Here is a 23,665-nt window from a genome sequence, read left to right as displayed (position 1 = left end):
GTGCTTTTGGTGTTAAGAAATCGTTGTTCCCCATAATGCTTTTTTTTAAATAAAAAGAACGTAAGTTGTGAAAATTTTGTTTACCTCACTATTGAAATTGCACTGGTGAAAGATGTTCTTGGAGACTCCAAGTTGGAGTCAAGATGATGAAAATTGAAAATAGTAACAAACTACTAATAGTAACAAACTACCAAAAGCACATTCAGTTTTGGGTTATCTCTATCTCTATAGTATATTTCGATGTCGGGCGATATATCAAACCCCAAAAACCGATATTGAATATATCTTTTTGTTGACCGGTCAAAATTTTGTTTTTTATGTTGATATATCAAAAAATATTAACTTACGTAGTTTGACATAATAGTCACAAGTGGGTTTTAATTTGGTGGCCTTTGAAGCATACAACATATTAAAACCCACATGTTTTCCTATTTTGCTTAGTGGATTAGGCTAACGCCAAACTACGTAAATCTCATCTCTACTTCTATTGGTTATTCGTTTTGCATTGGTAAGTATTTTAATTAATTTGATTTGTCGCTTTCATCACCACATTCAATATTCTTTGTTTAATTGTCACGCTTCTGCATTCGTTTATGTAACAAATTAGTATTAGAGCTAAGGTTCTTCTTAAGACTTTTTTTGTTGTTGAAATTTCTTAAAGGGGGTTTCATTGGTTTATTGATTGTTTTGTGGTGTATGAAAATTTGAGAAAATATGGCGATGGATCCTCTATTGGGTACTACTTCTACGTCTAAGGAGAAACCATCTCCTACGACTTTGAATAATAACCATGCAAGGATTGATGTAGAGAAATTCGACGGATCTAACAATTTTAGTATGTGGTGTTGTGAAGTTATAGATGCACTATGCCAATAAGACTTGGATGATGTGTTAAACGAAAAATCATCAGATATAAAAGAGAGTGTTTGGGATTTCAACAAAACTAATGTCTAGTCATTGTGCGGTTCCAGTGTGTGGCATGCCAAAACAAGAGGTGAATCGACACATTCATGTAAATTGTTGGGAAAAAACTTGGAGACAATTGATATTCTCCAGCGTGTCAACCTGCAGTGATTGACTTCCCAAATTCTATCTAAACTTCTAAACCTGAATTAATGGTCAGTATCAATTATAATCAACTGCTTTCTATGTCTAGAATGTTTTTTTTTGCTCGAAACTAAATTTATGTCTAGAATTGTTGTTAAAGATACTTTTCCAGGCCTACATGGTTATATATTTCAAACCTACATCTCTAACCATTGTCAAAAAGCTAATAATGGCTGCCTATCACGACTTATACCATGATTAGTGGGCAACTAAAGTAATTGGAAAATGTCAAAAAATGCGTTTCTAAAATGCTCATTAGAGCATCTCTAGGTGGTGGCAGTATTTCTTTCAAATTTGAAGGCGAAATTTGGAGAAATTGGTTGCAAGTTTTGACTAACTTTAAGTGGTCGCAAATACCATTCGCAAATTTGGAATAGGGTTACCTTGCACGACATTGATATCTTGTCATTATCACATTATCCTTTAAAAAAAAAAAAAAAAAAAAGTCACACGACATTCCCACTGTCGCACCAAATTAAAAAAAGTAAAAAAAAAAATAACTCACGCGACTTTAGCAATGGCGCGCGACAGTACCACTGGCCGGTGTGCTCGTCAAAGTCAAAAAATAATTTGGGGCGACTTTTGCAATGACGCGACGATTATTACATTTTACATCGCTCGCGCCCAAGATCCGCGATCCCAAATCCCAAATTCTGAATAAAGATGTGGCTAGACAGATGATGCGACCGAATTTGCTTCCACCTAGAGTTGGATTTCCGCGAAATTCTGAGTTTTAAAAGCAAATTTGAAGAATTTGGGAGGTGATACTACCACCTAGAGATGCTCTTAGCTGGAATTTTAGTCCCCCCATTTAAGAGCGTATTGTTCTCTAATCACCTCGTTAATGTCTAAGAGAGTCCCCAAGCATTGCTACGTTGCGTGCAAGTCATACTAGCAATTTATATCTGTCAAAACTAGGATCATTCACACTCTATAGTGTTAATCATAACCATAGTTCATAATTTCGAAATCAGCGGAATTCCGATAGATTAAAAAATCGGAATTCCGTTTGGCATTTCGCCAATAGTATCGAATTTTACAAGGTTGAAAGTTCAAAGATAGATAATAAAACAATCCTGACCGTTAGATTAGCATGCATTCTCACTATTTTTGAAGTGAACTAAAATTTAGGGTTTTCAAAACCAAAAAATGGCGGGCGGTGGAGGCACCACCGCCATTGATTTTCAAACCCACCACCATGAGAAATATAGATGAAGATGCAGTGGAAAGATTCAATAGGGGATCTTGGTCATTTTTCTTCAATTTTTTATCTCTGTTTTTTTTCAAAATTTTCATTCAAGAATTATAAATATAGGGCTAGATTCAAAGGATTTCAGATAAGGATCGGAAGAACCTTAGTTTCGGTGGTGGTGATGGTGAAGAGGGATATTCAATCGGTTTTCCACCATTTTTGGTCAGTTTTCCATATATTTACGATTATACTCTTACTGGAACATTTTTTTTATGGAAAACCGAAATATTCGGCGGAATTCCACTATTCCTTTCGAAATCACGAACACTGCTCATAACTCATGGACATTCCTACTTACAAGTGAATCGTTTGGGAATAGATCAATAGGGATGCTGCACTAAACCTTGTAAGTGTGAACATTGCCCTCATGCTCTGATGTACCACAGAAAGAAATAAAATAAATCAAAAAATAAAATGAAAATACATAGATATGATCTACTCAAAAAGTTAAAATCGTTTGATTGATTGTACAATCGTGTCAAGTGAACATGAGTTAAAACTTATATGTAAGTGTGTAACTCGTTGACATATAATGCTCGGCTGGTTTGTATCTAGTGAAGTTCGTTTCATACGATTAAGTCAAAATAAAAAAAAATAAAAATAATGAGTCGTAGTCTCGTTGATGCTAGAGGACGACATGGACACACACTACATTTGAGATACAAACAATTGTGTCAACAGTAAGACAGTCGACAATCCGAACCACGTTGCACCTTGATTCTAATAAGTTTCTAAAACATCTTAAAACCAACGTGGCTCGGTTGTTGGTGAAGTTGACAATTGTGGGTCAGGAGGAGCATATGATTAAATGGTCTCTCACATGACAACTCATCATCTTCTATTATCCTGCCAAGAACCTTCCAAGAAACATCCTTTAACCAAAACAAAGTAGTAAAAGTCTTCTACTTTCACTGTTGACCGTAATAATAATAATCATAACATAAAAAAAAAAGGCTTTATCTCTTGAAACCAAAGCTCAGCTGCAACTAAAGGTACAGTGTAAATATAGTTGGATCTACAAAAGAAAATTTTCAAGAATTGAGCATGTGGGTGATAGTGAGGGTATACTTGTTATTATTATTATTATTATATATTTTAATTAATGTGTTCTTTCATGTTAAGTTCACTTCTAATGTATATATATTAATTAATTAATTTCCAATGCCTACTAGTATTTATATCATTTTTAGTACCTTAAGACACCTGAGTTTCATGAAAGAAGGGTTGGTTGGTCTGCGTTTGCCTTAAGTCTTTGTTTTAATGTTAAGTAAGAAAGGAAAACAGGCAATGCCTGTTTGTTCCTAGAAGTTTCATTAGTTGGGGAATTAGATTACAAGATATAAAGAGTGGCCACAGTTTGTGAATGCATTATGCATATTAAGTTTGCTTCATTATACTTGTGATGTTTTTTGTGTGTGAAGGATAGGAGTTGACTTTGTGGACAGTTTGAGAATCTTTGTCGATTTTGTGTTTGATGGGGGGTAAAAGTTCGAAAGGGACTAGTTATAGGAATTCTTCGTCGTTTGGATCTAGTTCGTCTTCGTATGGTAATCATGGATATCAGTATCCTCCTCCTCAATCACCATATGCTCAACCTAATTCGAATTATGGAGCGCCACAGTACCATGCTCCTCCACCACCAAACTATGGAGCTCTGCCTCAAAGGAAGTTGGAGAGGAGGTATTCGAGGATAAATGATGATTATAATTCTTTGGAACAGGTAAGTCTGCTATTGATCCTTGCTTTTGAGTTTGACATAATTTTCATGGTAATGGATGCTAACATAATGTGGGTAGTTCTTATATATTGTCAAAACTTGAAACAACAAAATGAGTAGGTAATGGAAATGTTCAAATAAAGAGATACCAATGTGTGAATGAAGTTGTTTTTTATGAAATTGATTTCAGTCATCGGTTAGTTGTATTGGTTACAAATAGTTGACGTTGTCTCTTTAGTTGATTACTGATTCAAGAAAACTATTACACCTTTAGGATGCATTTCCCATTTTTATCTTTCTTCAGTGAATATTGTGCTCAGAAATGCTACTTGTCCACTTGCCGTGACCCATAAGGACTCTTATGATTGTAATCGGAATGGCTTATTCTCTTCTCTCGTCACAGGTCACAGATGCTCTTGCCCAGGCTGGTCTTGAATCTTCGAATCTTATTGTTGGTATTGATTTCACCAAAAGCAATGAATGGACAGGTTTGGCTTTGTACAGATAGGCCTTACTTTTTTCACTATGGCTGTACTGCACCAACTAAACTTACTTCCATAATTAGGTGCGAGATCATTCAACCGAAAGTGCTTACATCACTTAGCAGACACTCAAAATCCTTATGAACAAGCAATATCTATAATTGGGAGAACATTATCAGCTTTTGACGAGGATAACCTGATTCCATGCTTTGGATTTGGAGATGGTAGTTTCTTAGAACAACTATTTCCGCCAGTATACTTGGATAGTGTGTTCAGGTTGATTGAATTGGAGGTTAATTTTGTTTGACAGCTTCAACCCATGACCAAGATGTCTTCAGCTTCTATCCCGATGAGAGGCTCTGTAATGGATTCGCGGAAGCTTTAACACGATACAGAGAAATAGTCCCGAATTTGAGACTGGCTGGTGTGCATCCTACTCCACTCGCTATTTTGGTTAATCTTATCAGGAGACTGGAATTATTAGTATGTTATTATTTTGTGTTCACATGTTCTTTATATGCAGGACCAACGTCATTTGCCCCTATCATTGAAATGGCTACGACTATTGTTGAGCAAAATGGTGGACAGTACCATGTGCTGTTGATAATTGCTGATGGGCAGGTATTCCAACAAAATTTGTACATTACGTAGTACAGCCCCAGTAGCCTTTACCTGATTCCTTTATTTTATCGGTCATGGAGAATGAGTAAAACTGTCATGCAAATCAAGGAAGCAGTGTAAGCTTCACAGCTCTGTATATTCTAATTTGATTAGGTCCTCTGGCAAATAGCTTTTTGGAGAGATAATGCTCTCATTTGTCATTCTGATTGTTATAAGCATATAAGTAAAGAAGAGGTTAAAGTTGATCGAAGTTATAGGGAAGGAAATTCATGTGCAGATCCTCTACCTCCACATGCTTCATCCCAGTCAAAAGATAATGGACAACCCCGTTTACTGGCTAAGAGATCTTTTGGCCCCTCTATTCCCTCTTTCTCCTGCTTGGTGGCTTGGACCACCATCTTTTCGAAATAACATTAAATAGGTTGATGCAAGATGTATATGTAAAGAAAGGATTGTTAATCAATAACACTTTTTCCACTGAAAGTAGGTTGGTTAGGATGAGCTGTGGTAAGAGAGAGAGTTTTTTTACCATCCTTCTAAAAGTACTTTGGTTCCTTTGCAGTGTATCTTATAGGTTTAATTACGAAAAATAGCTACTTGTGAACAAGTAAAATATTCAGTAGGACCAGTAGGACCTCTGAGATTTTCTACTGATATTATGGGAAGCTTAATCGTTTTTGACATGCTTGGCAAATCAGACATATTCAGAAGATTTCGAATTGGCCTAATTAATACATAGTTTTCTACTTATTTTTATGTTAATAGTTAGATGGTTAATGGATTCATGAACGCACAATTACTTTTTTAGCTTTATTGTGTGTGTATTAGTAAAATTATATCATTGCTAATGAAGAAGAAAGTCTAGAGAGAAAAGAGAGAAAAAGAGGATATGGCCTTAGTTAGTTTCGGCCTTGCATCACTCCGATATATATGTAAGAATATGCTCACGGGGTTTTATATATAAGAAAAAGAGGATATGGCCTCGTTCCCTCGGGGAGGGCTGCACCCTTAAATCCCCTCGGAAGATGTCCCTTAGAACTCTAACAGTATTAATAAGTCGTATGCATCGCAATATACTTTGTTTTATTTTTTTTTTATTTTTTTTTTCATGATTACAACTTGTAGAAAGTAAGAGGAGAAAATTTAGTATTAATAGAACAAGCATGTGCTAGGCATCCACCTAGGCTCTGGGCTATGTGCCTGGACACTAGACTCATCCTTGGCGCCTAGCCATTGCCTGCGCCTCTGACTGCATATTGTATAATGTAACCTCTAATAAGATATATCATTGATGTTGTATCATCGATAGATCAATATCAGGAATTAAGACATGGCTGAACTGTACCTAAAAAGCAGTTGTTGGAATGACTGCTTCCTTTGGTAACATTGTACGCAAATGTGAGAAGCATAAGATAGCAGAAAAAAATGAAGAAGCTAAGAAAATAACAAATCATTCAAGAGATAAGAAACCTAGGGTGGTCACAATGGGTCATTCTACGTGCGTTGGTGATCAAGCACTCACATGATCAAGGAAAAACAAGAGATGCCAAAAGTCCTGGCAAGTGGCACATAAAAGACACATGAGCCATCATCCTTAATTCTGAAAATAACTGCAAGTGAATTTATTTAAAATAAGGGAAGACAGAAATAAATGACCCCCCAAACTTCAAAGTGGATAAAAATAAAATAATTCGCCTCAAATTGGTAAATGTCTCCATGACAGAAAGCTACACTACAATGTTTATATTCCAAACCCTAATCCTTACTCGTTTAATGGATCAAACAACAACTCAGCTATTATCTTTCTAGATATAGCGCTATCTATGCTATGCCATGGCTGATCAATTGCTTTTATCAGCCTTAAGCCTTGGAGAAACTTTTGGTGGTTGCAGGTGACTAGAAGTGTTGATACTGAGCATGGCCGGCTAAGCACACAGGAACACAAGACTGTTGAAGCAATTGTAAAAGCAAGGTAGATTTCTGGTCTGTCTTGGTTATTATTATTACTATTATTATTATTTTGCGAACTCATGTCCTTGACGCTTCCTTTTTTGCAGTGAATACCCATTGTCGATTATTTTAGTGGGAGTTGGGGATGGACCTTGGGATATGATGAAGGAATTTGATGACAATATTCCTGCTCGAGCTTTTGATAATTTCCAGGTAAACACTAGCGGGCGACAATCACGCCCCTTACTCTGTTTGATTGTACTGCACGTCACATATTTTATGATCACAACCTTATATATCTCTCTTTCAGTTTGTGAATTTTACAGAAATTATGTCAAAGAATATGCCTATATCCAGAAAAGAGACGGAGTTTGCTCTTGCAGCTTTGATGGAAATTCCTGCCCAGTATAAAGCGACAGTGGACTTTAATATATTGGGGTAACAAGAGATGTCTTTCCTTTAAAGGTTTTGCTTTTAACCGTCTGATTTTTTAAAGCATAGTCCACATAAACATAACAACAATGCACTTACTCTTGAAGCAGTTCTAGGAATGGGAAATTTGTAGAAAGGGTGCCTCTTCCACCACCGCTTTACGGTGCTGCTTCATTTAGCACAAAGAAACCCTCCCGGTCCAGCAGTTTCCAGCACAGTGTGCCACCATATAATGCCCAAGCAACCTCTAGAGGCACAGCTCCACCTGAAAGTTCAACATTCGATAACAAGGTCAGACTTTCATGTTGCCATCTTATCTCTTATAACTTCTAGAGTGATTTAAGGGCCTGTCATTGTAGGTTGACTTATTAATTTCACATTTTTGATGCAACATATTTTCCCAAACTTCGTGCACCAAACTATTGTCTATTTTTATATATGTAAGAGCCTACAGCCTAATGCTTAGCTATAATTTACGGACTTTTAAATGATTAAGTTTTAAGAAAAAGCAATGTAGATCTTCTATTTAGCCTTTTGTTATTCCTCTGTAGGTTTTAATTATAAACATCAATGCATTTAATACAGTCAGCTAGGAAGCACTAATAGACTACTTTCCCCCATTAAGAAATCAATTAGGGGGAAGCAGGAGCAATAAAATCTTGGATGAAGTAATTAAGTTCTCATGAATCTTTCTCATGGATGTCCACAGGTATGCCCCATTTGCCTTACCAACTCAAAGGATATGGCTTTTGGCTGCGGACATCAGGTAAAATCTCCAACACCTTGGTGCTGTTTTTGTTCTTTTTTCATTATATTGGTTCTTATGCAGTTATGCTCCTTGCTTTTTATGGTAAATTGAGCGCATGGAACGTTTATATTGACATATAATCAGCCGCTTTCTTATTTGTTGCAGACGTGTTGTGAATGTGGAGAAGACCTTCAGTTATGCCCCATCTGTAGGACCCCAATAGAGACTAGAATAAAGCTTTATTAAAATATTAGCACCATCTGTATATGTGGCAATTGGTGAGTTTCAGCCTTGATTATCTCAATGCTCTCAGCAATTCTTTGAGCCTCAGGCCACTCCTTCGATGTTCATTTTCACCAACTTCTGCATTGTAGGCTTCATTCTGGAGCATCAAAAGGTTTATCATTGCATGCGAGTGTTCCTCTTGTAAATTCATTTCTCTTCTTGATATAGTTGCTTTTATTCAGTCTTTGAGGTTTTGCGTACATAAATATGTCTCTTCTAGAAGCTTGATCAGGGTGCAATCACATTCGCAAAGAACGAGACAAAGTATAGCAGTACAGATAAGTATAGTGCACATCTTTTGTTTAGGCATGAATACTATTACTGGTAGTGTTTCCTGGCTCCTGAACGTTCCCAAGACAGTTGTTCATTCGTCAGTCGCTGTCTTTCTTCATAGGTTGATTGTGAAAATCCTGGCTAGTGTAGTAGCATCTATGGTTATTACTGAAAGGTATAAGCTACTTGACACCAGCAATACCATATTTTTGTGCTTTGGACGAGAGAGTAGGTAGTGGATTTGGAGACGAGTATAGATCCTAGAATAGTACACAGTGGTCTTGTCATACAACTCAATACTGACTGTGCTTGTTAATATTGCACGATTGGAAAAGTTTCCTGGTAGATTTCAACTGAAAGAATGATGATGAAAACCTTATTGACATTTTCTAGCTGCAAAGTTGTATATGAATTTATATCTCCATTGTAAGGAGTTTAATGGTGGACCAACCTATCAAGTTCTTTACTTACCCTGTTAATTAGTTAAAAGGGTTTTGCTATGAAGTATTTGGGGTGTTTATGAAGTGTCGAGTTGGGTAATTTTGCCACCTCTTCTTAAAGCGTACGCAAGTATTGGTTGGCCTGTGGGTATAATGAAATTGGTTGTCCTACAAGTATCAACGTTTATTTTCTCTTATATGTACAAAAATCTGAAAACAGTACCCCCAGTGTAAAAGCAGAATAAGCTATGTGCCTACATCAAATGTGATCTTTGATGTATCGCTGAAAATGAACAGCCCAAAATAGTTCAACTGCGTATAAATATATACCAAGGGAATCAGATCCTGTGTAAAAAATATTATGTTTGTGCACGCATTTGGTTAGAACTTAGAAGTTCATTGCTTCCTTCGGCATGGGCAGCATTTCTTTGTATGTCAAAGAGTCAAACAAACAAAACCCCTCCCTTCAAACTTATGTGATCAGTTTAGTTTTCTGAGGAGAGTGAGAGCCAAGTAAAAATTCTTATTTTGGGAGAATGGGAGGGAAGGTTGGTGGAGCCTTTCAAAACAAACTCTACTGAACAAAAGAGTGTTGACTTCATTTCAGACAGTTTCGAGGGAGAAAACATTTACTGTTTCGTATATCTAGCCTCAGGTGGGGGAGGGAAAGGTTGGTGAACTCTCTCACAAGCCAACAGTGTTTATAGTTTATACATGAAAACAGACAACTCAAGGGAATTTTTAGAATATTTCATATAAACTTCTCAACTGCATGAGCAGTTTTCGTGACTCTTCCCACATATATAAAGAAGCTTGGAGGTACCTTGTTTGTATCCACTCTGCAGTGAGAGAAACAATATGGCTGTAAAGAAACCTTTCATCCCTCTCATATTCAAATATGCAATCACAGGATTATCTCTCGTGGCACAGTTGTTCGGCACTAGTAGTGCGATTGGACAAGGAAGGTTGGGTAACTGGCAATTACTCCTAAACAACACTGGTGTAGTGGCCATGCATATGGCCTTAACACGCCAAAACACAGTCGTAATATTTGATCAGACTAGTTCTGGACCATCTGGATATACACTACATCGAAGCCCCGATGGGAGGAGGTGTTTAGGTCTTCCCAGAGGCTTGACAGACCCAGATTGCTCAGCTCACTCTGTTGAGTACCATATTGATACCAACTCAATTAGGCCTTTAAGGCTCGAAACTGATACATGGTGCTCCTCAGGATCCTTTTTAAGCAATGGCACTCTTCTTCAAACAGGTGGTTATGGTGAAGGCTATCGAGCGATTCGTTACTTCCAACCTTGCTTTGATCACCGCTGTGATTGGAGCCAGTCCAGAACTTCTCTTGCAGATAACCGATGGTACGCATCAAATATCTTACTTCCTGAGGAGGACAGAACTATTGTCATAGGGGGATTACGGACTTATACGTATGAATTCATACCTAAACGGTCCTCAAAAGAAAGATCCTTCTATCTCCCCTTATTGTACCAGACAAATGATAGAGATGCGCATGGAAATAACCTTTATCCCTTTATTCACCTATCCCCAGATGGAAATTTGTTCATTTTTGCCAATCGGGATTCAATTCTGTTCAACTATAGGCGAAATAGGGTTGTTAAGACCTTCCCTCGGATACCTGGACGTGGGTCAAGGAACTATCCAAGCAGTGGTTCAACGGTTATTCTCCCTCTAGACAACGCTAATAAGTTTCAGAAGCTGGAAGTCATGGTGTGTGGGGGTGCATCTTTAGGAGCTTATAGCGCAGCTCAACGAGGAAACTTCCTGACAGGTTTGAACTCTTGTGGGAGAATGATAATCACTGGAAACATTCACAGGTGGAGAATGGAGGAAATGCCAGGACCTCGCCTGTTAAATGATATGTTGATACTCCCTACAGGTGATATACTGATCATAAATGGAGCTAAGCAGGGCTGTGCTGGATGGAACAATTCTGCAAATCCTTCTCTCCAACCTTACCTCTATGAACCAAGCAAACAATCGGGTAAAAGGTTTTCGGTCCTGAAGTCCACAATAATAGCTAGAATGTATCACTCTTCGGCTCTTCTTCTACCTGATGGAAGGGTATTAGTTGCAGGAAGCAATCCCAATAATAGGTACACTTTCCGAAATGTACCCTTTCCAACTGAACTGAGACTAGAAGCTTTTGTTCCATTCTACATGAGCCAGTATTATGACCAAAGTAGACCGCAAAATGTATCAGTACAGTACAGTACTAATGGCGCTTATGGTGTTCGTTACAATGAAGTGTTTAACGTTCGATTCTGGCTTGGGAGGAGACCAAGCAATGTTGTGGAAATTAACGTGTACGCTCCACCTTTTACAACTCATGGGACTTCGATGAACCAAAGGCTGTTGAAGCTCAGGAGCAGAAGCATGGTGAGGGACAAGAATGGCTGGATTAATGCAGTTGTTGAAGCTCCACCAACGCCGACAGTTGCTCCCTCAGGTTATTATATGCTCAGTGTTGTAAATGGAGGGATTCCAAGCATAGCGGATTGGGTTAAATTCGTACAAGCTTAACGAGCTAGGCTGTGCTTCTGTTCAAGTAATTATGTATGTTAAAATAATTTAGCAAAGGAGCACTAGCTATAGCCAGTGGATAATTAAAAGAAATGAGTGCATTGCTGCTACCTACTATACTACTGGTGATGTAACGGCAATGTGTCGCCTTACACTATAATATCAGAGCTTGTATTTTGCATAATCTTAAGTTAATTTATAAGAGCCTCTTGTTTTTCAATTTAACTTTCTCAGTGATTTGTGCGTCACAGTTACATTTCAGTTCAAGCAAAAAACAAAAAGAAAAGTTACATTTCAGCGACCTGAGGTAGCAATTGGGCCGCTAGGAGCCTAGGACTTGAATTCTGTCTAGAGAAACTCAATTTCAATTCATACAAGGGTAAAAGAATCTATAAATTAATTGGACTAAGACAGGGAAAATGATATACAAACTTCTAGATTTAAATTAAAGAAAATGCTTGACTGTAAACTTTCAATAATGTGGCTTGAGACAGCAGAGAGCAGGCTTACTAAATGTGTGGAAAAAGTTGCTGTGAAAGATCCTTATTGGATCCATCGCCTGATTGAAAAGTGCCATTCCCCATTCATGGATCCTAAATCCTTAAAAAAGTTTTTTCATCATTGTACGATAATGAATATTATTCGCGCACAGAATTTGTTGAATGTACTTTTAACTTCAGAGAGCGGTTCATTAAAGTGATTAAACCATTTGAGAACAGATTAAACTTGCAGTATAACCGTATACGTATGCTGGCTTTCTCAGGTAAATGTAGCACAATCCTATTTTTTGCTAACTATACTCGTGGCAAAATCTCAGCTGGTAACATTACAATCGATCATCTTTCACCTACAAAACCCAGCTGCTTCAGTTACATTTAATAGACAACCAACCAACCATCTCTTCATCCTTCAAGCCCATCTCTCTCTCACACACACACTCTTAATAGATCAGATTTCTGAAAAGTGAGAGAAACCTTCAACACTCAATCTAGGTTCTCTTCAATCTCCTAGAAAGCACCATGTCTGCCTTTGAAATGGCTTCAGTTCCCAAGCTTTCTTATCAAAGGCTGAGAAATGAAGGTTGGTATGAAGAAGGAGAAGAACATAAACAAGATGCAATAGTTATCAAGAGAACAAGAAGCTGGTCCAAGAACTTTAGAAGAGTTCATCTTAGAAGAAGATTGAAGATAAGAATACCAGGGTTAAGGAGGTTTTTAAGGAAAAAGGCTAAGCTATTCTCTGCTGTTAGACTTTCATACAATAAGGTTATAAGGAGATTTGTTGAAGGTAGATCACATTTGGGTGATTTGTTTGCTGGGAATTATTTGTTCATGCAAGTTTCTCCTACTCCTTTAAAGTGTCGACAAAAATCCTATACAGCTCATCACAATCATGTCCATAGCTTTCCTTCAAGAAAGATTGCTAATTAAGAAATTCTTTTTTATTTCCTTGTAATTTCATAATGTGTAATTGCAATTACATAATTACATAATGCATGTAATTGTAATTCCTTGTATGTATGTTTTCTTACATAATGCAACAGGTCAGATCGAATGGCCTTTGTTATTGGATAATTGGAACTTCCGCTCTTCTTGGAACTAGGATAATATCAGGAAGCCATTACAACTGGGACAAGACATAATGGTCCACAGTCCACTACTCCACTCCATTTAGTGCCAACAAATTATTCTCTAAAGTTATTAGTTATTACTAAACTATGTTCAGGCCCAACAGTCCAAAGGCCCCAACTAGTTTCAGTTAGTGGTGTCAAATGGGCCGGGCCGGACTGGCCCAGCCTTCAAACAATAAAGCCTCATGTTTTGAAGACTGGGCCAGTCCTACCCTCATTTACCTCGAGGGCCGGCTCGGATCAAGCCAATGCTTAAATCTCTAAGATTTTACCCCCCCTTAACCCTCTTAGGGGGCTTGATTGAGGGCCAAACATGAGGGCCGGATACTTTGTTATACATTTGATTTACAAAATAAATTTAGAAACATTAGTTAAAAATGATAAAATCGAATGCACTTCACAATTAAACCTTCAAACTACTAAAAAAAACTTGTTAAATTTGTATTAGTCAATTAAAACAGTTAAATTCATTTCATAAAATATTATAATGAAATTATAAGGTTGACAAACTTAATAGACAAACGTTCTTTTAAGTGATTTTTAGCATATTAATGCTAAAATAAAATATATTATAAAAATATTTATTAAAATATATGTAATAAATGTTGAGGGCCTAATGAGGGTCGGGCTTAAGGGATGACTTAAGTTTCAAAATCTAGACCCTTATCCTCCCCTCAAAGGCTTGAGGGTCGGGTAGGCTCAGCCCACGAATGTGAGGGCCTCATTTTGAGGGCTTTTTCGGCCCATAGGCCGGGTCGGGCGGGTTGAGGGTTTGAGGGACATTTTGACACCCCTAGTTTCAGTAGTTTGGATTTCATTTTTTTTTTTTGTATTATTTTTATAAAGTTAAAAACTTATATAATAATTGAAAAAAACATTAATTGAATTTAACACAACAAAATGCAATACATTCTCAAGCAAATCCCTCGTTTCTCTTACTTCTCCAACAAAAAACTTTTAATTTCTCCCGCAAAAAGTGAGTATAATCAATGGTAAAAGGATGTTTTTCAAACTTTGCTTAGGGCCCCAAATAGCTTGAGCTGCCCCTGGCTATGTTCAACACTAAAGTTATCAACGTACACCAGCTAGTTAGCTTATTCCTAGACCTACCTACCAGCATTACACGGCTTTGGTTGAAGTCTTATTGATGTGGTTGAAATGTGAGATTGGTCAACTCAATTTTGACATTAGAGTGGACGATTGGGGATGCTCTTAGAGCATCTCTAGGTGAAGTCTTATTGATATGGTTGAAATGTGAGATTGGTAAACTCAATCTTGACATTAGAGTGGACGATTGCGGATGCTCTTAGAGCATCTCTAGTGGTGTTCACAAATTGTCAAAAAATTTCAACAAGTTTGACAAGCTTTGTTCACAAATTAGTGCCAACTCTAAGCGGTCGCAAACAGAAATGAAAAAATTGTGTAGTGCCTACCCACGCGCTAGTTAGAGTGGCACCCCAGTTGTGTGGATAGTGTTGAAAAGTCACAAAAGAAGTCCTGTGCCAGTGGAAGTGGCGTGTGCTAGTCTGCTAGACCGCCAGTTGGACATTTTTTGATAAAAACACCAAAGCAAACACCAAATCGGCCAAAATTTAGTGTTTGCTTTGGTGTTGTATCAAATCTCTTTCGCGGTTTTGGAAAAACCGTACGGAGTTTCGAACACTGGATGGGTTTGGGCTAGAGTGTGGACTTTAATGACGCAGTTTTGCAAAAATCGCGCGGTGTTTACACGGGGTTAAAAGATGATAGCACAAGATGTGCGACACACAGCGCGGTTTCTAGAAAACCGCATGGGCTTGGGTTTCTGTAGTGGGCTTCGCAAAACCGCGGCATTTGATGTCAACTTTTTAATATTGCTCCTGAAGCTGGTTCGTATAAGTTTGGTTTGGTTAAAAAATTTAGTGTTTTTTTGGTATCACTCCTAAAGATGCTCTAACAAGCACTCATGCACAAATTGCTTTTTTTTAATCATGCACAAATCATGTACTAATATATATATACTCTGCCGAATACAAAATCTTAGATTGAGATGAGATGTTAGAGTGAAAAAAAATCTTAGATTGCAGCGAAAATAAATCTTAGATTGAGATATTGGAGAAAATTGAAATGGCCACCACCCACAGGATTCATTTGAGCAACTTCCAATCCACAGCGAGAATTCTATTCATGGCCATTATGACGCGGTTTTGCGAAAGCAGCGTGGACTATATGGCGCGGTTTATCCAAAACTGCGACATTTGATGTCAACTTTTTGATATTACTCCTGAAATTGGTTGGTATAAGTTTGGTTTGGTTAAAAAATTTAGTGTTTTTTTGGTACTCGCTCCTAAAGATGCTCTAAGAAGCACTCACAAACTGTTTGTTTGGATAGTACTCATAATAAAGTTGTTTTTTAATTATGCACAAATCATGTACTCATCTGGGGGTTGATGAACAGTATTTTTCACGTACGTCACAGGGGTACAATGGTCTTTTCACTATCTAATTCGGGGGTATTTTGGTATGTTAATAATCTAACAGCCCCTTCCTTCGCTTACATGTGTTCTCTTCATCAAACTGAATTAATTAGACAGAAACCTTCGTTCCCCATTATTTCTCTCATTCTCAATTTTCGCTCACTCCTCCAATTTCTACGGAAAAGAAAAAAAAAGCGGTAAAAATCAAAACCCACTCAACGAGGGTATCTCTAAAGCTGGTGTTTATTTTATTCCTTCGCTTTTTAAGACTTATTAAAGCCCTAAGAATTGTTGGAAGCAATTTTTTTTACCTGTTGATATTTCTCACGAAGACCAAGAACGAATTGATAAGGTAAATTTGTTAATAAGTTGTTTTGTTTTGTGTTTTCCAATTTCAATGATGTAGAAGAGATTTGGCTTTGGGTATTAATAAGGATTTGTGTTTGTTGATATGAATATATAGATGGCAAAGTCCAGTGAAATAGAAACTCAAGTCTTATTTATACCACCTCGACATCATATCGATTTTGCGCACTTCGGGTGTGTTGTTTGTGTTATAAATCTATCAATATAAGAAATCATCATATAAAAAAAAAGTTTGACATCGAATCATGATGAGTAGTTAACCCGGTTTATCCTTTTCCACCAAGTTATAAACAATATAAATGTAATTTTAAAAATCGTTATTATTTTCTTAAATGTGACTCAACTTCTTTCTTGCAGTTCATAGAAAAGATTATTGAGGAGGCCACAAAAAGTCCCCCTCAATTTTGCCTTGCGGGGTTGTGGCTCATGTATCCCGAACAATTAGATATTACGCTAAAGAGATGCTCGGGTACTTGGAGGCTTTTCCGGATTACTCTTCTCCAATTTGATTCTTCTTGCTCTACTCTCTCATTAGTCTTGGATATTTAGCATCAGTTTGTTATTTTGACAAATTGCCCAAAGAATGCCAAGTTCTTTGACATTGTGTTTTCCACTTTCTTATGTCAAAGTTCTCCTTAAAACAAAGGCTTTTCGATGAGGATTTCTCTGAAAGTCATGATGCAAGAACGAAGTATCATTGCTGGCTAAAGGCTGAAACTGAAGTAGGTTATTTAATTTATTGGTTACATTTTGGTATGCCAGTATTCGTTCAACCATGCATATTCGTCCTTTTTTGCATGCTACCATCTATTGCTGCACCCTTAATAGAATTTTCATTACAATTATGTGATGTTATGTGTGTACTATTTTACAGTAAAAAAACCTATCAAAGAATTGCATTATTTTGTAAAATGTCAATTTAGACCATTAACAAATAACCACAACAAACAAAATGAAAAATAAAAAAAGTTAAAACAGAAAACGTAAACGAACATTTTGAGCATTCATTGACGCTCTATATTCCTTTTGGTTTGCTTCAGAAAAAAGATTCTAACGCTCGTTGTCCTTCCCGTTAGGCATTTATGAACACCGAATTGTATGCTGTTTACGTTTTAATACTCTTTCATGAGCTAGCAAATCGGGTGGACGATCCGTTTGAAAATGAAGATTGCCATGTTGCACTCCATGCCGGAAAATCTTTTCTTCATTAGAGCTTCTCGATTCAACGTAATAGATAGGTGTTTCCCTGCTTCTTTGTCCCATAATAATGCTAAGCCATCTCTTTCCAATAATACGTATTCTATCACCTCGATTATCTGGTCATAAAAAAAGAACGTTTATGCAATCGGAAAAACGGGGTGGTTGACTTTGATATTTATGAGCATGTGATTAAGTTAACAACCTCGTTAGTGAATGAAAATATAAAATATTAGAAAGTAACTATGTGCTATGAGCATATGTGGTTATTTTACCTCTATAAGAAATCTGATTTCTTGAGATTAGTGAATGAAAATGGCATTTGATTATGAACTACCCTGAATTTTGGACGCATACATGAACCAAACCAATTTTAACATGGTCTGCCTTCACCTGAATGTGAAAATATGAGAGTTACCAAATCTATAATTTAAACTATTTGTCAATGTAATCAAAGAACTCTATCAAAAATACTTTAGAAGCGCAAAGATCGACCAATTTCATTAATTTCTCTTTATCACATGTTACAGAGGCTCTTGCGTTTCAGTGTATATTGATTATGTTGTTTTGTTGGTACGGTGCGTGGCCTGTTCCTTGATCTTGAAGTTTTGTGTTTGACGAATGCAGTTCCAAGTTTCATTAATTACATTGGTTAGTCTATGTTTCATTCCTACCCTATGAAAAAATATTTGAGCAAATGATATACTCAGGTCAACCCTGGCCCGATGCATGACTAAGTTATACCCTCCCGAGCTAAAATATGTCAAAATAGTTCTTACTATATAATTACATTTCTTATAGGTGTGTTAACCGAGATAGTTAGAAGTCCTAAAACAGTTATATAGTTGGAAGTCCTTACTATATTGACTGGTCCTCAAAAAATTTTGGTCCCGAGGTTGTTTTGGAGTGTTGGACTAATCTTGTACATCCTACTTTCTCGGGATTTAAGTTTTCATGTATCCCAAGTCAATTTCAATTAAAGCACTCCTATCTTCTTAGATTCAGGAAATAGAGATTGATCGTTTTTTATGTTCGACTTTTGTGGAAATGCCCGAAAGCACAAACTTTCTATGTTAAAAAACTAGCTATAAACCGAAGTTAAGTTGAAATATTTTAAAGATCCTATTATTCTGCATTTCTTTCGCCGAATTTTAATAAATATCTTTTGCTATTCCCATTTTTGCTATTGTTGTTGATCTTTTGTTAGTGTTTTGAAAAAATCTATAGTTGATGCTTCCCTTCTTGAAAGTGACCGTAATCAATTATTTGTTTATCCTTGAGTAGGAGTTGTTGTTCACCTTCCTACCGATAAATTTGAAGATGAGGGAGAAAGTGCATCCAAACTAAAAGACCCACCAAGAAAGGACCCATACGGTATGTTCAATTAATTGGACCTATATTATTTTAACTTTCGCGTGTCTGATGCCTTTTGATTTTTACATATCCTCGACTTTTTTTGTTTCCATAGGTGGAGCAAGGCATCCGCTTGGGAATCCAAATCCCTTAGTTCGGCCATACCGATTGGAAACGAATTGTGGTGCCTGTGATGAGATTGTATATGGAGACAACTCGATGGATCTTTCATATAATCCAAGGAGAGTGCATTAGTGTGGAACCATCGATGCGATTTGGATTCCGGGTCCCGTAAGGCCATGGAGCTATTGGACCATTTGGAAAGTGTACTTACAAATGAACCCGTTCTTTGCATCATATTGTCGGTTGTGAAAATGCTTCAAGGACTTGCATCCGCTTCTGTCGGCAATTATAGTCATAATACTCAAGTCTTTTTGAGAGTGTTGCATGAAATACACCAATCATAAACTTTTGTTCTTGAGTTGCATACAAGTTGTTAATATGGTATGGATTAGAATGCCCGATAGTATACCTTGGATTGTGTACTTTTTGGGGAAGGGTGTTGTCGCGAAAACGTAAGAATATGCTTGCTTTTGATAGTACCTTCATTGAATACTTTATAAGGTGTTGTTGATACAATTTTACTACATGGGTCATTCGAACTACTTTGTTTGAGTTTAACAAAGACCGGCCTGATTTTCATAATGCAATGTCATTGGAAAAGTATTTTGAAGTCGATCATTTTGGCGCCTTTTTTCGGCTTTTTTTTTCTTTTTGACCATGTTTTTTTTTTTTTTATCGACTATTTTTTTCTTCAATTTAGTTGGAATGAGAATGAAAACTAGATCGATTATGAACCAAGTTACTATAGATGGTACTTATATATATGTTGTATACTATATTCAATTTAGATTTTACAGCAAAAACAAGTTTGCAATCTTGAACTGATATGTTTAAAAAAGTTAGTGGAGTTGACGCAATAGTCTGCATAACTTGCAACACCACTTTGCATACCACGCTCATCGAGTGTGCATGTTTGCTAGTATATATATATATATAGCCGGCTACCTTGACATACTATTATGACATGCGATCTTGACATACCAAGCCAACCATCAGATCTTGTTGAATCTAACGCTCTAGATATGCATCTAGAAAATAAACCAAACAAATAAAAAAAATGATAAAATCGACATTTCCTTTTTCCACAAAACCCAGTGTTTTTCACGGAAACACTCGTTTATTTCCTTCACGTTTTTTTTCTACCCAAAAAACAAGACACCAATGAGAATAACGAGTCGCCATCTCTCACCAAAAAAAACTATTCCTATCTTACGCTTGTGTAGAAGTCTGGTGGTGAGTATACGTCAAAGTGGGTGTGACAAAACTCCAAATACCATTTATCTCCCATGAATACTCTGACCTGTAGTGTGCAATGCTATTAACCCATTTGTTTCTGTTTTTGACAAGGATAACCAATTTTCTTAAAAACCCACGGTTCATGGCAAAGCCTGCTGTCATTATGTTGATCAAAAGAATTGTTCGGGCAGTGGTGCCACTTGAAATTGCTACCCGAAAAGCATGTCCTAGTCTTTCTCAGATGCAAATGATTGGTACATTGAAATTGCTACCCGAAAAACTTGTAACGTTTCTTCACATACACTTACAATGAAGAATCAAAGAGTAATTGTTGCAGTAATTTTTTTGGAAAATCATATGCGGTAGAGTGGTTCAAGATATCGAGTATGATTATATATGAAACCAGACTATCCTTCTGTGTCAAATCGACTATGATTGTAATTTTTCTCGTTGATGCAAATACTTTTTCGTGTTGAAGAAGATGAAGAAAATGGACTTTCTTTTCGGCAAAAATAAGAAGAGGAGAATGCCAATTTTACTCCTCTTTTTTATTAGAAACATTTGTTTGGTTTGTTGAATGGTTAGATTCAACAAGATCATTCAACAAGATCTGACGGTTGGCTTGGTATGTCAAGATGGTATGTCATAATAGTATGTCAAGTAGACGGTTTCTATATATACTAACAAGATGCACGTGCTCTGCATACAATGTCAAACAAAATTTTCTGAAAAGTGTAAACATAATTTGTCTGATTGAATATGTTTACAAAGAAAGAAGCTCAAGATACGCTAGGCCAAAAAAGTACCTTGTCTGACTTGATGAGAAGATAGTTGACAAAATTTAAGTGAATACTTCAGCATTTCAATATATAATAAAAGCATTTCAATAACTATAAGTACATCCTGTACAAGATTTTCATCTTCAAAGTAGTTCGCCCCAGTATTGGATGACTATATAGTACACAAAAAATAATAAACTGGATAACCTTAATACAGTACAACAAATCACAAACAAAGAAACTGTTCCTTAGAAACGGAAAACTCTTCAGAGATCTCTTGTTGCCCTCCTAATACAAGTAGCTGACGACTCATTCCCAATGATGGGCCTGATCAGCAACCATGAAATGGTAATCAATTGTATCATTTTCTTGCTAACTGTAGTAGAACATGGCATCCTTGCAGGTGAGAACACCACTATTATACGTGCATGGTCAGATGAAGAGCAATCTCCATGCCAAGATGGGTATATAATCTTGAAGCAAGTTAGCAACTTCCTTGAATCGTCATATAGATGGAGAAGTGATCGTGTTTTGAGCTCGAGAGCATCTTCAAATCAGGGAGACAGCGCGAGGGTTGCATCAAGAAGATCGAGAGCATAAATGATCTCTCTCTGGTCATAGGTTGCAATGAGAGCTCGAGCTTCTTTCATATATTTGCTAACAATATGTACAAACAAATTGAACAAAACCACCATTTTAAAAAATCAATGTTTACAAAAAAGAATAGATTTTTGTAGTTTGCACAGCTAAAAAACAACTACAAGTAAACAAAAAGAGCTTCAAGAACAACCAAAAGTGTTGCATGGGAGCTTCCCTAAAGCTCAAAAAACCCATAAAACATAACACCACATTCATCAAAGTACTTATAAACAACCCTTGACAAAACAACAAAGATTCCCCATTTCTATGAAATTTCCTTATAATCAAAACAACATGAACAAAAATTCCCCATTTTATGCAGTGAAAGCCAAAGTTATCGAACCTAGTTGTGAAAGTACCAGGATAAAAAGAGAGTGTTACACCCCAAGACCAACTGTGCGTCCATCTCTTCGTCGGAGTCTAGCAGTGTATTGCTTTCCTAAATCTGGAGCTCCTGTTGCTTCTCTGCTCCAAGAAGATTGTTCCCGTCATTGTCTTCTTTCAAGTTGCCCTGCACCCTACAATTGGCCATAGGTATTAATACAATCAGACTATAAAACTGTGTTAGTAGTGTAGAATTATTCTAACATGAAACCTTGTGTTTTGGGATCTAGAACTAAAGAAAAGCATATTACCATTGTAAAGGAAATCTTCTGATAATGAAAATAGTAAATGCCAAGGAGAAAATAAAAAAATACCATGAGTTTGTAGACTTTCTCCTTCCATTCTTCGTCTGGAAAAAGTGACGCATCCCATCAATTACCCAACTGTATAGTTTTAGGATAGAAGATGGGCACAAAAGTACTAACATCAAATTAAGATTAAGGACTATGAAGAGGCTTACAACTATAATTACATTCTTTTCAAAGGACAAAGTTTTGAAGAGAAAAGCAGTTATATGTAATTCCAAAATAAATACCTCTTATGCAACGGTGTTCTTTTGTTTCCCTGTGGTATTTCTTCATTGGTCAAGTAGACATGTATCCAGGCCAGCAGGTTAAACATTTCTATTCACTGCAATATACACCTTCTCCATTTTAGATATTATAACAGTAGAAATGGCCGTTCTCTTTTCATGCAGTTTAACTTTTCCCTCCCGATTAAATTTCGCTGAAGTCAGAAGGAAGAAAATAAGAAACACAAATAACATTATGAAATAAGTGTTCCTATAAAGCATGTATCAATATGCTTATACCAGATAAGTTGAATAGGTAGGATGTTCATTGCAACAATCATAGTATGAAACATAAATAGATTACTATTATAACACCTCAAACCCAAAGACATATATTGTAAAAGAAAAATAAAACCTTCATGTACACATGCAGGGTAAGAAGCTAGCAACAATCATTACACACACTGCCAACCAAAGATATGTGCAAACCCTAAGTCAATGACTTGGCTTGAAGTGGACATCATCCATTCAGTACTTTCAATAGTGATGCGGTTAAATCTATATATACTGGCTGCGGATCAGACATTGGACCTAGAAAAGATTTCAAACATAATATTCCATTCACTTATCAAATACCATTACTAAATATAAACGTAATTGGTGAAAACTTAAGAGACACTTTCATGGATATATCAAGTGGTCATTTCTTCCATCACTTAAGCAAACATATATGAACAAACTACATAGACTTTGTTTAAATGTTGACAGCTAGAATATCATTTGTTGGGCATCGATCAAAAAGGAAAATTGAGAACTGTAGGCTAAGCAATTTTCTACTTCAATGATAATTTTTCATTGTGTACAATAAAGGTAGAATGATTACAATTGATCAAGGGCATGGATCATCAAACTGATTTGAAAACGGAATCTCCTATCAAAAGTTAAAACAAAAATAAAATATTTCTCAAATGGCAAAGAAGCAATTTGGACAGATAGAGAAGTAGCAACTTCTCAAATCTCAATGACATACAAATTTGGAAATCAGACTCAATACCTTGGAGCTAACCTCCAAAGGCTTGATTCCCTCAAGATGTGAATATTAAAAATGCTGCCATAAGTATAACTTAC

General features: G+C 36.6%; 1 protein-coding gene and 1 pseudogene across 7 annotated transcripts; both read left to right on the top strand.

Annotated features, from left to right (window-relative positions):
• The first annotated feature begins 2,219 nt into the window (after nt 1-2,219).
• Nucleotides 2,220-8,775, top strand: LOC147494076 (E3 ubiquitin-protein ligase RGLG2-like). 7 transcript variants are annotated; one of them, XM_086566281.1, is made up of 12 exons: nt 2,220-2,521; nt 3,786-4,079; nt 4,480-4,564; nt 4,642-4,782; nt 4,869-4,982; nt 5,082-5,179; nt 7,072-7,151; nt 7,237-7,342; nt 7,440-7,567; nt 7,672-7,852; nt 8,271-8,327; nt 8,475-8,775. In XM_086566281.1, exons 2-12 carry the CDS (start codon nt 3,834-3,836, stop codon nt 8,553-8,555), a joined length of 1,317 nt encoding a protein of 438 aa, XP_086422407.1. In that variant the 5' UTR covers nt 2,220-2,521; nt 3,786-3,833; the 3' UTR covers nt 8,556-8,775. The 7 variants fall into 7 exon arrangements, with proteins under 7 accessions (XP_086422407.1, XP_086422405.1, XP_086422401.1 ...); XM_086566279.1 differs by lacking the exon at nt 2,220-2,521 and adding an exon at nt 3,051-3,351 and having other exon boundaries at nt 3,781-4,079; XM_086566280.1 differs by lacking the exon at nt 2,220-2,521 and adding an exon at nt 3,213-3,351.
• Nucleotides 8,776-10,030: 1,255 nt separating this feature from the next.
• Nucleotides 10,031-12,012, top strand: LOC147494075 (aldehyde oxidase GLOX pseudogene; annotated as a pseudogene).
• Nucleotides 12,013-23,665: the final 11,653 nt, after the last annotated feature.

Source organism: Coptis chinensis, chromosome 6, assembly GCF_015680905.1.
Source record: "Coptis chinensis isolate HL-2020 chromosome 6, ASM1568090v1, whole genome shotgun sequence".
Classification (NCBI taxonomy): domain Eukaryota; kingdom Viridiplantae; phylum Streptophyta; class Magnoliopsida; order Ranunculales; family Ranunculaceae; genus Coptis; species Coptis chinensis.
Note: the sequence above shows the minus strand (reverse complement) of the source record. Positions and strands in the feature narration are given on the sequence as shown.

Coding starts and splice junctions, on each gene's coding strand:
- LOC147494076 (XM_086566275.1), top strand. CDS start 3,834: ATGGGGGGTAAAAGTTCGAAAGGGACTAGTTATAGGAATTCTTCGTCG. Junction 4,565..4,641: donor CAAAAGCAATGAATGGACAG/GTTTGGCTTTGT, acceptor TTCCATAATTAG/GTGCGAGATCATTCAACCGA. Junction 7,853..8,270: donor GTTCAACATTCGATAACAAG/GTCAGACTTTCA, acceptor GGATGTCCACAG/GTATGCCCCATTTGCCTTAC.